Source organism: Ipomoea triloba, chromosome 1 (assembly GCF_003576645.1).
Source record: "Ipomoea triloba cultivar NCNSP0323 chromosome 1, ASM357664v1".
Lineage (NCBI taxonomy): Eukaryota > Viridiplantae > Streptophyta > Magnoliopsida > Solanales > Convolvulaceae > Ipomoea > Ipomoea triloba.
Window position 1 is genome coordinate 28,224,179 of NC_044916.1, and position 11,844 is coordinate 28,236,022.

General features: G+C 37.3%; 3 protein-coding genes across 3 annotated transcripts; all 3 read right to left on the reverse strand.

Annotated features, from left to right (window-relative positions):
- Positions 1–764: 764 nt before the first annotated feature.
- On the reverse strand, positions 765–4,934 carry LOC116001957. The gene is made up of 9 exons (XM_031241937.1): positions 4,561–4,934; positions 3,732–3,926; positions 3,443–3,540; positions 3,188–3,257; positions 2,906–3,109; positions 2,568–2,821; positions 2,076–2,166; positions 1,736–1,961; positions 765–1,262 (listed from the first exon to the last, which is right to left on the reverse strand). The coding sequence occupies exons 1-9, from the start codon at positions 4,798–4,800 to the stop codon at positions 1,054–1,056; spliced, it is 1,587 nt and encodes a 528-aa protein (XP_031097797.1). The 5' UTR covers positions 4,801–4,934; the 3' UTR covers positions 765–1,053.
- Positions 4,935–5,482: 548 nt separating this feature from the next.
- On the reverse strand, positions 5,483–7,349 carry LOC115999092 (pollen-specific leucine-rich repeat extensin-like protein 3). Its single transcript, XM_031238857.1, has one exon. The coding sequence runs from the start codon at positions 7,229–7,231 to the stop codon at positions 5,723–5,725; it is 1,509 nt and encodes a 502-aa protein (XP_031094717.1). The 5' UTR covers positions 7,232–7,349; the 3' UTR covers positions 5,483–5,722.
- An 820-nt stretch (positions 7,350–8,169) lies between these two features.
- LOC116017100 (CCG-binding protein 1) lies at positions 8,170–9,479 on the reverse strand. The gene is made up of 3 exons (XM_031257632.1): positions 9,194–9,479; positions 8,817–8,890; positions 8,170–8,705 (listed from the first exon to the last, which is right to left on the reverse strand). Exons 1-3 carry the CDS (start codon positions 9,417–9,419, stop codon positions 8,388–8,390), a joined length of 618 nt encoding a protein of 205 aa, XP_031113492.1. The 5' UTR covers positions 9,420–9,479; the 3' UTR covers positions 8,170–8,387.
- Positions 9,480–11,844: the final 2,365 nt, after the last annotated feature.

Genomic DNA, 11,844 nt, shown 5'->3' on the forward strand with positions numbered 1-11,844 from the left:
AATATCCCGATCGGACCCATCAAGCCAATATCATTATTGATCTAATGCACCACATCCTGAGAGTCCCAATGAATTCATCTCGCCACTATCCCAAGCCCATTTTAATTCGTTGCGTGTCTAACCCTCTTTGCGTCTACGAAATTTGAATATTTTAGATATACGTCAAGTGACAAGCAAGGAAGCAAGAATTTAAAAATTTATTTTGATAGCATGTAGTAGGTATGTGAAATGTGATATCAATATCTATTAGGATACTTCAATCATATATCATGGACCATGGTTCACCTTGTAAGGTATAGGATGTACATTTTTAATATAATAAAAGTGTATATTTTAAATACATTAGGTTCATTTTTTAATGTACATTATTTGTATACTATATGCCCATTATTTAATAGTATACCAAATAATGAATTTTTAGTACACAAATAATGCGAACAATGAAAGTTCCATGATATAATTTGTCAATACATGTCAGCAATGCTGAGAAGATTAACAAAAAGCTCGATAGGCCTAGACATCCATCGCCATGTGATCAGCAATCTCTCTCACTTCATTTGGAGGATTCCTTTAGAGTCATCCATTCTTGAAAATCCTTGCTAACATCCTAATCTTCACCTAATATTATGAACACTCACCTAATATTATGAACACTTTAGCAACTGATAAATAAATTCTCCTCGGACAAAACTAGTTCGTTTGACTTGTCATCGTAAGTGTACAAATGTAAGGTCTCAGGTAGTTACAACAAATGAAAATCCAGGTTACCTAAATGTAAATTTATTTCAATTTCATCAATCCATACAATATCTATATCTTCCCTTGAGAAAAAAACAACGGGAAAATGGAGAGGAGGGTCTGTAACTTAGAGTAGATACATGCCCACCAGTAACAATGATTTAGAACTTAGGAGGGTATAATTCTTCGATTTATCGGAACAGAAAACTTAAAGGGCGCCAGTATAAAGAACAAGCGAATCAACTTCTAAGTGCAACTATTTACACCGAGAAACTAAAAATAGAATACCATATCAGCGTGTGAATCTACTAATTCTCAGGCAGCAGGCATCGAAGTAGAGATGACCAAATAAGACAAGTATTGAAGCCCATCCTGAATTTTTCCAATAGCTGTGCTCTGATCTGCACTGAGATCCTTTGAAAAAGCATTAACTTTGTCCTGAATTGGTTTCTGGGGAGTTTCATGCGAATCAGCAGAAGCAGCTTTGATTGCATCTAAATATGCCTCTGTCACATCAGATATACCTGCAGCTCAAAATCAAGTTCATCAACTAAAAAAGTGGAGGAGCCATTATCTTTGCTATCAAAATTCAAGACAAAAATGAAGTAGAAGCATGAAGATAAAAGGTTCGCATAATATGGTGAAACATGTGCCTAACTCTATGTGAAGGTAAATTTGTAATTAGAGTATCATTGTCTTTACATGAGACATACCTGGACATGGGGCATAAGAATACATATCCCAATATAATAAGGCTATCAAGTGTTTTCAAGAACTATGAAAGATATTTGTCCTATGGTGCCAGGTTGTCAGTCTATCTTATAGAATAAAAATGAAGACTTAATGTGGCAAACATAAGAAACATGAAGAAATTTCATGTTAAAGAAAATGAAGTCAAAATTCTGTTACAACGACTTGCAAAAAAATCTGGAATGAAAGAAACATGAAGAAATTGCAGGTTAAAGAAAAAATGAATTGAGGTCGATTACAACTCTACCTGTAATAAAACTGGAACAGACTGCCTCAACACTTGCAGTCATCAATTCTGCCCTCGCTCGGATAATCTTAGCTCTTTCAATAGAATCCTCAGGCCAATTAATTTTCACCATATCCACTTCATCAACATCCTCATCCGGACTCTGAGCCTTGTTTGCATCAGATATGATAGATTTCCCAAGCATGAGAATTTGGGTAACAGCGGAGCAACACACTTCTGAAAGCCTCTGTATTAACATGGACAATAAGTTACTTGCTAAATTTGGCCATAGCAGAAATGTAAATGTTGTTAGTTACACAATTTGATAAGAGAGTACAAGAATAAATAAATGCCTTCATACATGAACACCCTCAGAGTGGAGAGATTCCAGTCTCCCAACAGTCCGTTGTATCATATCATTTGGAGCTAGTCCAGCCAAAGCATTTGCAAAACTACAAAATAACCAAAAAAGAGCTTTTTAACAAGGTAAAAGGCAATGAAAAAGGCATCAGTATACTATTAAAAAAGGGAAGTAAAACAGTAGATAATCATAATTGCAATAGTTCATTCCGTATTTGGCTTGAAAATTCAGGATTTCTGTTAGCTAACTGCTAGTGCCCGAACCAGACGATTCCTGTTCTTTTCAAAATATGCACATGACAGGAAAAAGCCCCAGACCACAATATGCAACAAAAGTTGCCAACGTACATCAAGAATCATAAAATTAACGAATCGTATGAATCCCACCCCCCACCCCCTTTATTTGATGAATACGTTTAGTTTGCTAAAGTTGATGAATCAGGCCCTCCCACCATACTGCCCAAAAACTGAATGTGTTTTAAGGTAATATTACCCAGCAGCCAATTCAGCAGCCTTGCTCACACTGGCATCACGTAAAACCTTCATCTCATCAGCATTATCCATATTTCCAGTCTCTATTTGCTTTCCCTTTTCCAATTCCACACTTCCATCAATTTCAGAACTCAAGTCAAAATACAGCTGGACCTGTTTAAGCTTTCCATCAAAAGTAGACCTTTGTTCATAAGGTAGCTTCACTTTTTTTCGGTTAAATAGCATTGCATAATGATTGGACAGTGCCTCCAGCTCCTGTAAGTAATCAATATTGTCAAACTTACAAAAGCCTTTCAAAACAAAAATAAACAAAAATAGCAATTAGAAATTTGAACTGACCTCTAATTGTTCAGGACCCCCATAAATATAGAAGCATCGATCAAATGTAACCTCCTCAAAGAGCTGATCTTCATCTACTATTCCTTCAGTTTCCTTGGTCTGTTTCTCAACTTCAATACCAGTTTCTGATATTAGAAGATCCATGGTCTCTTTACCCAGTTGCTCAAGCACTTGCATTCCCTTGGCAGTAAAAGCTTTTCCTGTCTGTAAAATAGCACAAGCATAAATAGAGGAGGCAGTGCTGAAACATTGAAAATGCTAATCAAAAAAATATTTACAGACCTCCAGAATGGATGGTGCACCAGAATCAGTTGCCCCAGGTAAGCCACCTTGCTGAATGGATTCCTCAAGCCTGAATAAGTAGAACAAAGGATTGTATTAATAACTAACTACTTGGGAATCCAAGAAGGGAAAGAAGTTAACAGGTTTAAAATTGTATTTTGTTATTTAATTTTTTTGAGAAGTAAAAACTTAGAGATAAAGAGTAAAACCATAATTAGATACTATAGTTGGCAATTCAGATAAAAGAAGGCATACTTGTGAACAAAACTAGAACCCCCTTTCAATGCATTTCCTAGTGCTTGCCAAGCCCCTGAAGCAATACTCTCAACTGAATTGTCAATAACCTTCAAGCCCTGCACAAGTTGTTGAGAGGTAAACATAGCCATACTAAACACTTGAGGAAAAAATTACAAATTGGCACATGTCAGTCTAAATAGAAGAACTTGGTCGGATATGGCATATGTGCAAGATAATATGGCATGATCCCTACAATAGACTTACAATAGACAAACAAACAACTCTTAACCATTTCTCTATGACTTGCCTGACCAAGGAAAGAATCTTCACTAGCTTTCTCTAATTTATCCAAAGCCTCCTTGCGTCGTTTGTCATTCTCATCTTCACCTTCAACCTCAACTGCAGATGGTTCAGTTTCATTCTCATTAGAAGATTCAGACTCCTCAACTGCATTCTGCACATCAGAAATGCTTTTTGCTGCTGTTTTAGCAGCCTCAACAGCCTGCATAAATGAAGCACATATAACTGAAACTGCCATGGAAAATTAGAAAAAGGTACTATTCAAGGCAAAGATCCATACACTACAAATTCCCAGCATGCCATGAAATTCAATACACAGCTGCTTGAGAGGCATTCGCTTTTCTTTTATGAAAAACAATTGCTTCCCTAACTATGCCTTATTTACTCACCACTTCACAAAGACATCCTAATTAACTTATCAGTTCAATTTTAGGAAAGCTAAGATTTTACTCTAAATAAAAAATTTATAATTATCCACAAACTTCCCTCATGTAGAAGTGACTCAGAATGCAAAAACCAAGCTATTACTAGCAATTCGCACCTGAAGAGCATAAAAAGAAGGCATCTCTAAATACAAGCAAACTTTAAACTCCAGACTCCAAAATCCCAAAATTTAAAAAATAGATCGACTATAATTTGTTCAGTAAAACACTGAGGGCAACATTACCCAAATTCAATTCTCGAATACAATCTAAAATATACCCTAACAACAATTAAAAGATGGCTAAATTTGAGACTTGGAGGCATTATTGAATTCCGTCTTCAAAGATGGATAAATAAACCAGAAACACAGGAAACCCAAACGCACACACGAGATGGAGAAAGGAGAAATGTACATTGCGAGAGATCTCTTCGGCAGCAACGGTGGCAACCTTCTGAAGGTCGGAGAGATAAGAGAAAGCGGAGAACCCCCATCCACCCCATCCACTGCCGGCACGGCTGCTATCCTGCGCAGGTGTTCCTTTTGGCGCTTCAGTTGCGGATGCTGCCGTTGTCGTCGCATCCGCTACTCCTTCACCTTCCTGTACAAGTTTTATCTCTTCTTCATTCGAAGATTTGGCCATTATTTCCGCCATTTTAGTTCCGAGCGTTCAGTTACTCGTCAGAATCCCGCCGGGGAACAACAGATCGCCCTGCTTCTCGGTGAAGATCCAATGCCACCTCAAATTCAGTGGTTGGGTTTACCTACCGGGCTACCGATCTGGTAAGACTTGTCCTTGAAGGCAAATGGATTCGAAATGAAACGACGTCGTTAATGCTCTTTCCCAACAACTGCCGATTAATCATAACTTAGCCCTAAAATTAAAGAAATACTAGCATATCTTCTTCCCTCTTGAATTTTTACAATAATAATACTAACGATAATCTTAAAAATAGTACTCCGTAGTAACTTTTTACCATAGCAAATACTAATTTTAATCCCATTAATATTAACAAAATAACAATTTTGATCCACATGTAATTTTCATTCACTACCTATTATTAGTATCAATTTTCATAATTCATCACATTCACCCACCCGTTTAAGACATGATAACCCTATTATAATTTGAGCTCCTATTAAAACTAATTTAAACTTTATTTGTCTCATTAAAATTCAATCAAATATCATATTTCGAAATTAAAAGGATAATTTCAAAAAGAATAAATGATATAATAATAAATAGGGTTTTTATTTGGATGAATAAAGAATAACATATGAATTAACTTTTTTTTCTGATCCGGTCAATAAAATCATGAAATTGTTAGATTTATATATTTTTTAGAATTGATGAAAAATGGATGTCCATACTACATACAATAACGGATCATATAAAAATGATGAAATTCAATGAGGTCCGGTTCCGTCATTTTGATGCTCAATTGGTTGGTTCTGTTGATTTTAACGTGGTGAGCTGTTGTATGGACCAGAAATGGAAATACAATGGTGTGCTGTTGTATGGACCAGAAATGGTGATACAATAGTATAGAAATATGATGATATTGATGACGCACTCCTTAATAGCCTTTGAAGACTGGCGGTGGGGGTGATGCATACACAGCTCCCAAATCTGGAGGAAGAACCACCTTCGGGTAATCCGGTGGCGGTGGCGGGGACGGAACGGGTGTGGGGGGAGGTGGAGAATAGACCGGAGGCGGTGGTGGAGACGGTGTGGGGGGTGGTGGAGACGGTGAGGGGGGCGGTGGGGAATAGACGGGAGGTGGTGGTGGTGGGGATGAAACAGGGACGGGTGGCGGAGGAGAAGGGACTGGCGGCGGCGGAGAAGCGACTGGAGGCGGTTTAGGGGTGGGTGGGGTTGAATCTGGACCACTGCCACCCGAGTTAGCTCGGCAGCTCATTTTACTACAATCCACTGGCTTGCTCATCACTTCACGGCATGCACTCTCTGACTTCTGGTTCTCCAATCCTGGGAAACAATTTTTAGTATTTTCCAACTGAATCCCCTCCTGCGGGGGAACGCATGATGGATCCTGGGAGTCGAAATAGTTGTCGGAGAAGGACAGGTTTTTAAGATTGGGCAAGGTGCAGAGGGTATCAGGAACACGCCCCGTGAACATGTTCCCATCAAGATTCACGATTTCCAGACTCTGCATATACTCCAACCCTTTGGGCAACTCCCCAACCAGCTTGTTATTCCTCACATCAATCAGGGTGACATTGCGGAGCAAACTCATATCTTCAGGCAAACACCCCGAGAAAGCGTTGTTCATCAAAAGCAACTGCTCCATTGTTCCTTCCATTTTCGCAACGCTGCCGGGGACGCACCCACTAAACTCGTTGTTAGCCAGCACCACAAGCGAGGCCGAGGAGTTGCCGAAATTCTCGGGAATGTTGCCCCCCAGCCGATTGTTGTTCAAGAAAATGACGTCCATATCTTTGTCAAACAGCCCCGGGGGCAGTTCCCCTTCGAAATCGTTGAACCTGAGATCCAAATACTTGAGGGACTCCAGCTCCAGGATAACGTCCGGGAAGGGCCCGACGAAGCGGTTGTTACTGAAATCAATCTCGAATAGAAGAGTGAGGTTGGTGATGGTCTGGGGGACTATACCGCAATACCTGTTGGAGTTGAGGTGGATGAGCGCGAGGTCGGTAAGGAGGCCAATCTCGAGGGGGAGATGGCCGGCAATGTCGGCCTCGTTGAGATCAATACCCGCAACAACCCAGGGCTTATTGGGATCATCCAGGGCGTGATCGCAGAAGACGCCTTTATAGGAGCATACATCAGGGCCATTCCAGTTGGCAGTGATTTTGTTCGGGTCAGAATAGATGGCGTTCTTCCAGGCCTGGAGCGCAACATAAGCTTTTTTTTGCCTGTCATTGGCGAATACCAGTTTTTTATCTACCTTCTCCTCCCAATTCTCCAGGGCCTTAGCCTTCCCATCCTCAAGAGCTAGGAGCTGGCGATGGGCAATGAATTCAACCTCGGCATCGGTTAATGCGAGGGAGACCTGGTACAGGGATACAAGGCAGATGAGTACTAAAAGGCAGCCTAATGCCTTCTTCATTTTTCCTTCCGATTATCAATCAAACACCTTGGTTGCCCCAAGGCTACGTTGTACATATCAACCTCTTTATTCTACGGAGGCCTATATATGAGGGTCATTGAATGTTTCTCAATATATATATAACACACACTTCACAGATTCTGAGTTTTTGAGGAACAATTTGTTATTATTTCTCGGAAGACACATCTATGAATTGAACCAGTCTTCTTCCCCTTACTTGCCGTACAATATTAAAGGACACTAATTTCTTCACCACACCTACACGGCTACACCTCTCAAAGAAACTCCTACAAATGTGTAACAGAAACAATAAATACCTGTAGCCTGTAGGTGTGTGGTCTGTGATTTTACAAAAAATAACATACACCCAATAAACAAATAAAATTGATAGATAGATAGATGGAAATGTTTAATTTCACCATTTAAAATGATGTCTCTCTTCTTCTGGTGCATTATACTCTGCCACCAAGTATTTGGCAACATTCTCCATATATAATATAATGGCTACTTTAATTAGATTTTTGCACTTAGTTCACATTATGCTTAGATCAGACTAATCCTGAACTCTCAAAACTCATGTTCAAGAATCACTGGATTATGCTTAGATCAGACTAATCCTGAACTCTCAAAACTCATGTTCAAGAATCACTGGAAGATGGAGAATGTAAGTCACATTATGCTTAAATCATACTAATTCTGAATTCTCAAAACTCCTATTCAAGAATCACCGGAGGATGAAGGATGTAAATCCCACTATGCTTATATCAGACTAATCTTAAAATATCAAAACTCCTGTTCAAGAATCACGGGAAGATAGAGGAGGTAAATTGCAAACCGCTCAGCCTTCTAGTCAGTCCTTGTCGTTTTAATTTACACAACAAACTAGAAAGAAGAAGTCTAAACTATATTGTATATTTGGACACAGAGAAAGCACAAAGTTATAGCTAAGCAATTCCTTTTCATTAAACAAGCTACAGATTGAAGACTACAATTGTCTGCCAAAACCCAATATTTATATCAATTTGTAAGCCAGGGACTATAATAACAACATCAACAGACAGACTTGATGATATCTATTACAGATCAGAGTAACTATACATTTATTCCTTCAATCTCACTATAACTAGTAGTATTAACATGGAGTTGAATATCAATATCAATAGGTTTCGTGATCAGGTGCGTGGGAGTACCATGCCGGGGCTCTTCCTTTGATCCTCAGTAATCTGGTGAAAGGGGAATCTGGCATCAAAGCTCTCTCTTCTTCTTCAAGCTCTTCTCTTGACTTGGGCAATCCGTCAGGTACAGGGCACGCCCTTCCCTCATCAACTTTATCACTGTTCTTCGCCTTTGTTGCTTCCTGCCATTCTTTCGCCGGTTTCTGCATTGACGCGATCCCATGCACGCACCCAATCAGAGATTTCACTCCACCTGCTTGCAGGATTAGCCTCTCCACCTCCTCCTTTGGTTGTTCTTTCTGATAATAAAACCATTTTCAATTTTGATTAACAAAACTTCCCAGAACCCATTAGATCCATATCAACGGGGAAACAAAAAAGCTCACACCGTTCTTGAATTAGAGACTTACTTCAAGATCCTTGAGTTCAAAATACGCCCTCCAGCAGCTATAGGAATCATCCCCTTCCAGAACAGAGCAATAATCTGAAGATTATCAAATACCCAAAAATTAAAAACCCTGATGCTGAAAACAAGGCTAAAGAAACAGAGTGTTTAAACAACATATTAAGCATCTGATCTGTTTTCTCCCCCTTTTTCTTCCATTTCGAAAAGCCCATGTTTTTGGAACATACTATGTATTAGGTTGTGTTGACAAGGCAATAATAATAATAATCAAGACTCGAGAGAACAGAAACAAGATAAATTTCGGGGGGAACATTCCTGTACTAGAATACACAAAATGAAATTAGAAAGTTTCTAGGACAAGACACGATCTAGGATGCGTACCTGCGAGTTCGCGTTCGCATTTCTCGATGAGAGGAGGGTCTTTCACGACTCTCTCGAGCTTGCTCCGGCTAAAAGGCTCGAGCTTTGGTATCGAATCATTGGTTCTTGAAGAACACCGGATGGTGAGCGGATTTACAGAACCATGACTTTTATTTGCAGCTTCAAGAAAAAGTGTGGAAGATGACGAAAATGGCAGATGGGGTTTCAAAATAACAGATCGCAACATTTTTTCTTTTGTGTAATGTTCAGAGACGAGTCGTCAATTGATAATGGAGGCTGAAACAGATCGTAGATAATGAAGATGTAGAAGAAGAATTGATGTGTGTGGATAAGGATGAGATTTTTTTATTGAATTTTCTTTCTTTAATTGTCCTTTGATGAGAGATAGTGTCACGGACAGTCACGATTGGAGGTCGTGACAGCCTAATCCAGGACGCTGATTTATCAGAATTTTGTTTCTGATGTCATTATTTGTGGGGTCACCTGAGACTGGGTTGCGGCGATTCAAAACCACGAGCGTTTTCTTTGGGCTAAAAGGAAATATCTAGAGAAGCCGTTCTTTTTTAGATATTCTTGAAAGTGACAATTACTTTTTGTAATTTATTTTAGTAAATTTTAAAATATAAAATTATATTATTTACAATTTTAAGAGAGATATTAAAATTGAAAAAAAGGAATAAATTCTAAATAGTTTATTAAACTTTTTAAATTTGTACAATTAGAATAGGATAATAATCTATGCAAATGAAAGTGGCATAATTTTTATTTATTTGATGGTTTAATTACATATGCTTTTAATTGAATGATCTAATTACATAAATTGAAAATGTTTAATGGTATATCTGATTATTCAAGCACTAATATGAACAAAAAATCAAAACAAAAATACAAGGGAGATAGTGAGGAGGCGACAAATCTTCTGAATATAACAAATGAGAAGAAATAAGATAGAATGATATCTATTTTTACTTTTTAATTAGAGAATAAATTTTTAATTGAAGTAGGTAATCATATTTCATAGTAAAAGTTGTTGATCAAATAATAACTATAATTTTAATTTCTATTTCAAGTGTGTAAAGACTGTAAACCCATTGCCCAAACTCAGCCTTAGATTTAAATTTTATTTTCTTGCAATGTAGAATAGTAGATAATTGTTTTTTAAGAACACTTCATTTGGGCCCCACCAAATCACTTTCCTTGTTTCCTTTTTGCTTTTTGCCTCCCACTAGGCCTTCATAATTTGGATTACTCTTAAAAAATCTTAGGCTATATTCACAACAATATTTATACTTCATTATAAAGTAGTAGATCAAGATTATGTTAATACTTTTATTTTAAAAATATTAAATTTTAATATGTAAACAAACTTATTTAAATTTAAGATTATTTAAATTTTATTAAAATGTCTCTTTTAGTCTTTTTACATTTATCAGCTTATCAAAAAATTAATTTTACCAAACATTTTAAAGCATAATCAATTATGTTAGGAATAAAGTGTAATTGTTTTGATGAACGAAAATATAATTTTAGACCTCAATTTTATTTTGAGTCTAGAGTATACTCTCGCTTAAGTCAAAGCCTAGTCAAATTAGTGAGATTGATTTGAAATTTGCAATAATGTATAAAATTATTTTATACTTGCAAATCATTTGCTTCCACTAAACAATAAAGACTAAGTGGAAAAATGGTCAAACACGGAAGTAATTCTCGAAGCCAAGGTCAGGGGATCAAGCCTCAATGACTAAGAGGATGACATCTCACAGATGACTCTGGCAAGAAGAAATTAGAAGAAGCTCGAAAAAATCAAGAATTTTTTGAATTATTTGAAAGAAATATTTGATTTGTCTTATAAAAAAAAAGTGAATAAATTAAATATTCACACTACTAGAAGGTGCAAGAAAGTCAAAATTGGAGGCTACAAGTTTTTTTTTTTTGATAATAATAATAAACCTTCATTAATAAACATTAGAAACAAATACAACAAGGTTCAATGGAATGTAAAGACATTCCATATAATCTGACATAGAACTAAATTTTCTAGCTAAACTAATAAAATTTAAATTCGCAGATTGTGTTACAAGAGAGTTTTGATCCTCATAGGACCTTAAAACTTTTGTCAAGTGATTGATGGCCTTGCAGAATGTGTACAAGTCGACCTTTGGATGGAACAACTTGCAAACCACTTGAGTCTTTTTCTTCTCACTGAAGTCCATCCATTGACATTTTCCCCAACTGAAGGTACATATCCAGCCTTGTGTCTTCGGCCGGTTCATCAGTGGGTATCTTCCCGACTAAACGGATGTTCATGAGGGGCATTTCATTGTCGTCTACTTCGATCAGGATGAGTATCACACGAGCCATGACCATATATTTCTTGAAGCACTCCAAAAAGAACCTCGTAAAAAACGAGAAGGAAAACAAATAAACTGCAATAAATGCAGAAGGAGACAACGGAAATAAATGCAGAGGGAGACAAAAACAACAATTATTAGGAGACAATAACAAAAGGTAAAAGACAACAAAGTTAAGAGCTCGAGACGCACGGGTCTCAAGACTACCAACCTATTATCCTACCCACTAAATTATTATTATTAATATATATATATATATATATATATATATATATATATATATATATATATATATATATA

Coding starts and splice junctions, on each gene's coding strand:
- LOC116001957 (XM_031241937.1), bottom strand. CDS start 4,800: ATGGCGGAAATAATGGCCAAATCTTCGAATGAAGAAGAGATAAAACTT. Junction 3,541..3,731: donor AAGATTCTTTCCTTGGTCAG/GCAAGTCATAGA, acceptor CAACTTGTGCAG/GGCTTGAAGGTTATTGACAA. Junction 3,110..3,187: donor GTGCACCATCCATTCTGGAG/GTCTGTAAATAT, acceptor GCTATTTTACAG/ACAGGAAAAGCTTTTACTGC.
- LOC115999092 (XM_031238857.1), bottom strand. CDS start 7,231: ATGAAGAAGGCATTAGGCTGCCTTTTAGTACTCATCTGCCTTGTATCC.
- LOC116017100 (XM_031257632.1), bottom strand. CDS start 9,419: ATGTTGCGATCTGTTATTTTGAAACCCCATCTGCCATTTTCGTCATCT. Junction 8,891..9,193: donor ATGCGAACGCGAACTCGCAG/GTACGCATCCTA, acceptor GATAATCTTCAG/ATTATTGCTCTGTTCTGGAA. Junction 8,706..8,816: donor TTGAACTCAAGGATCTTGAA/GTAAGTCTCTAA, acceptor TTTTATTATCAG/AAAGAACAACCAAAGGAGGA.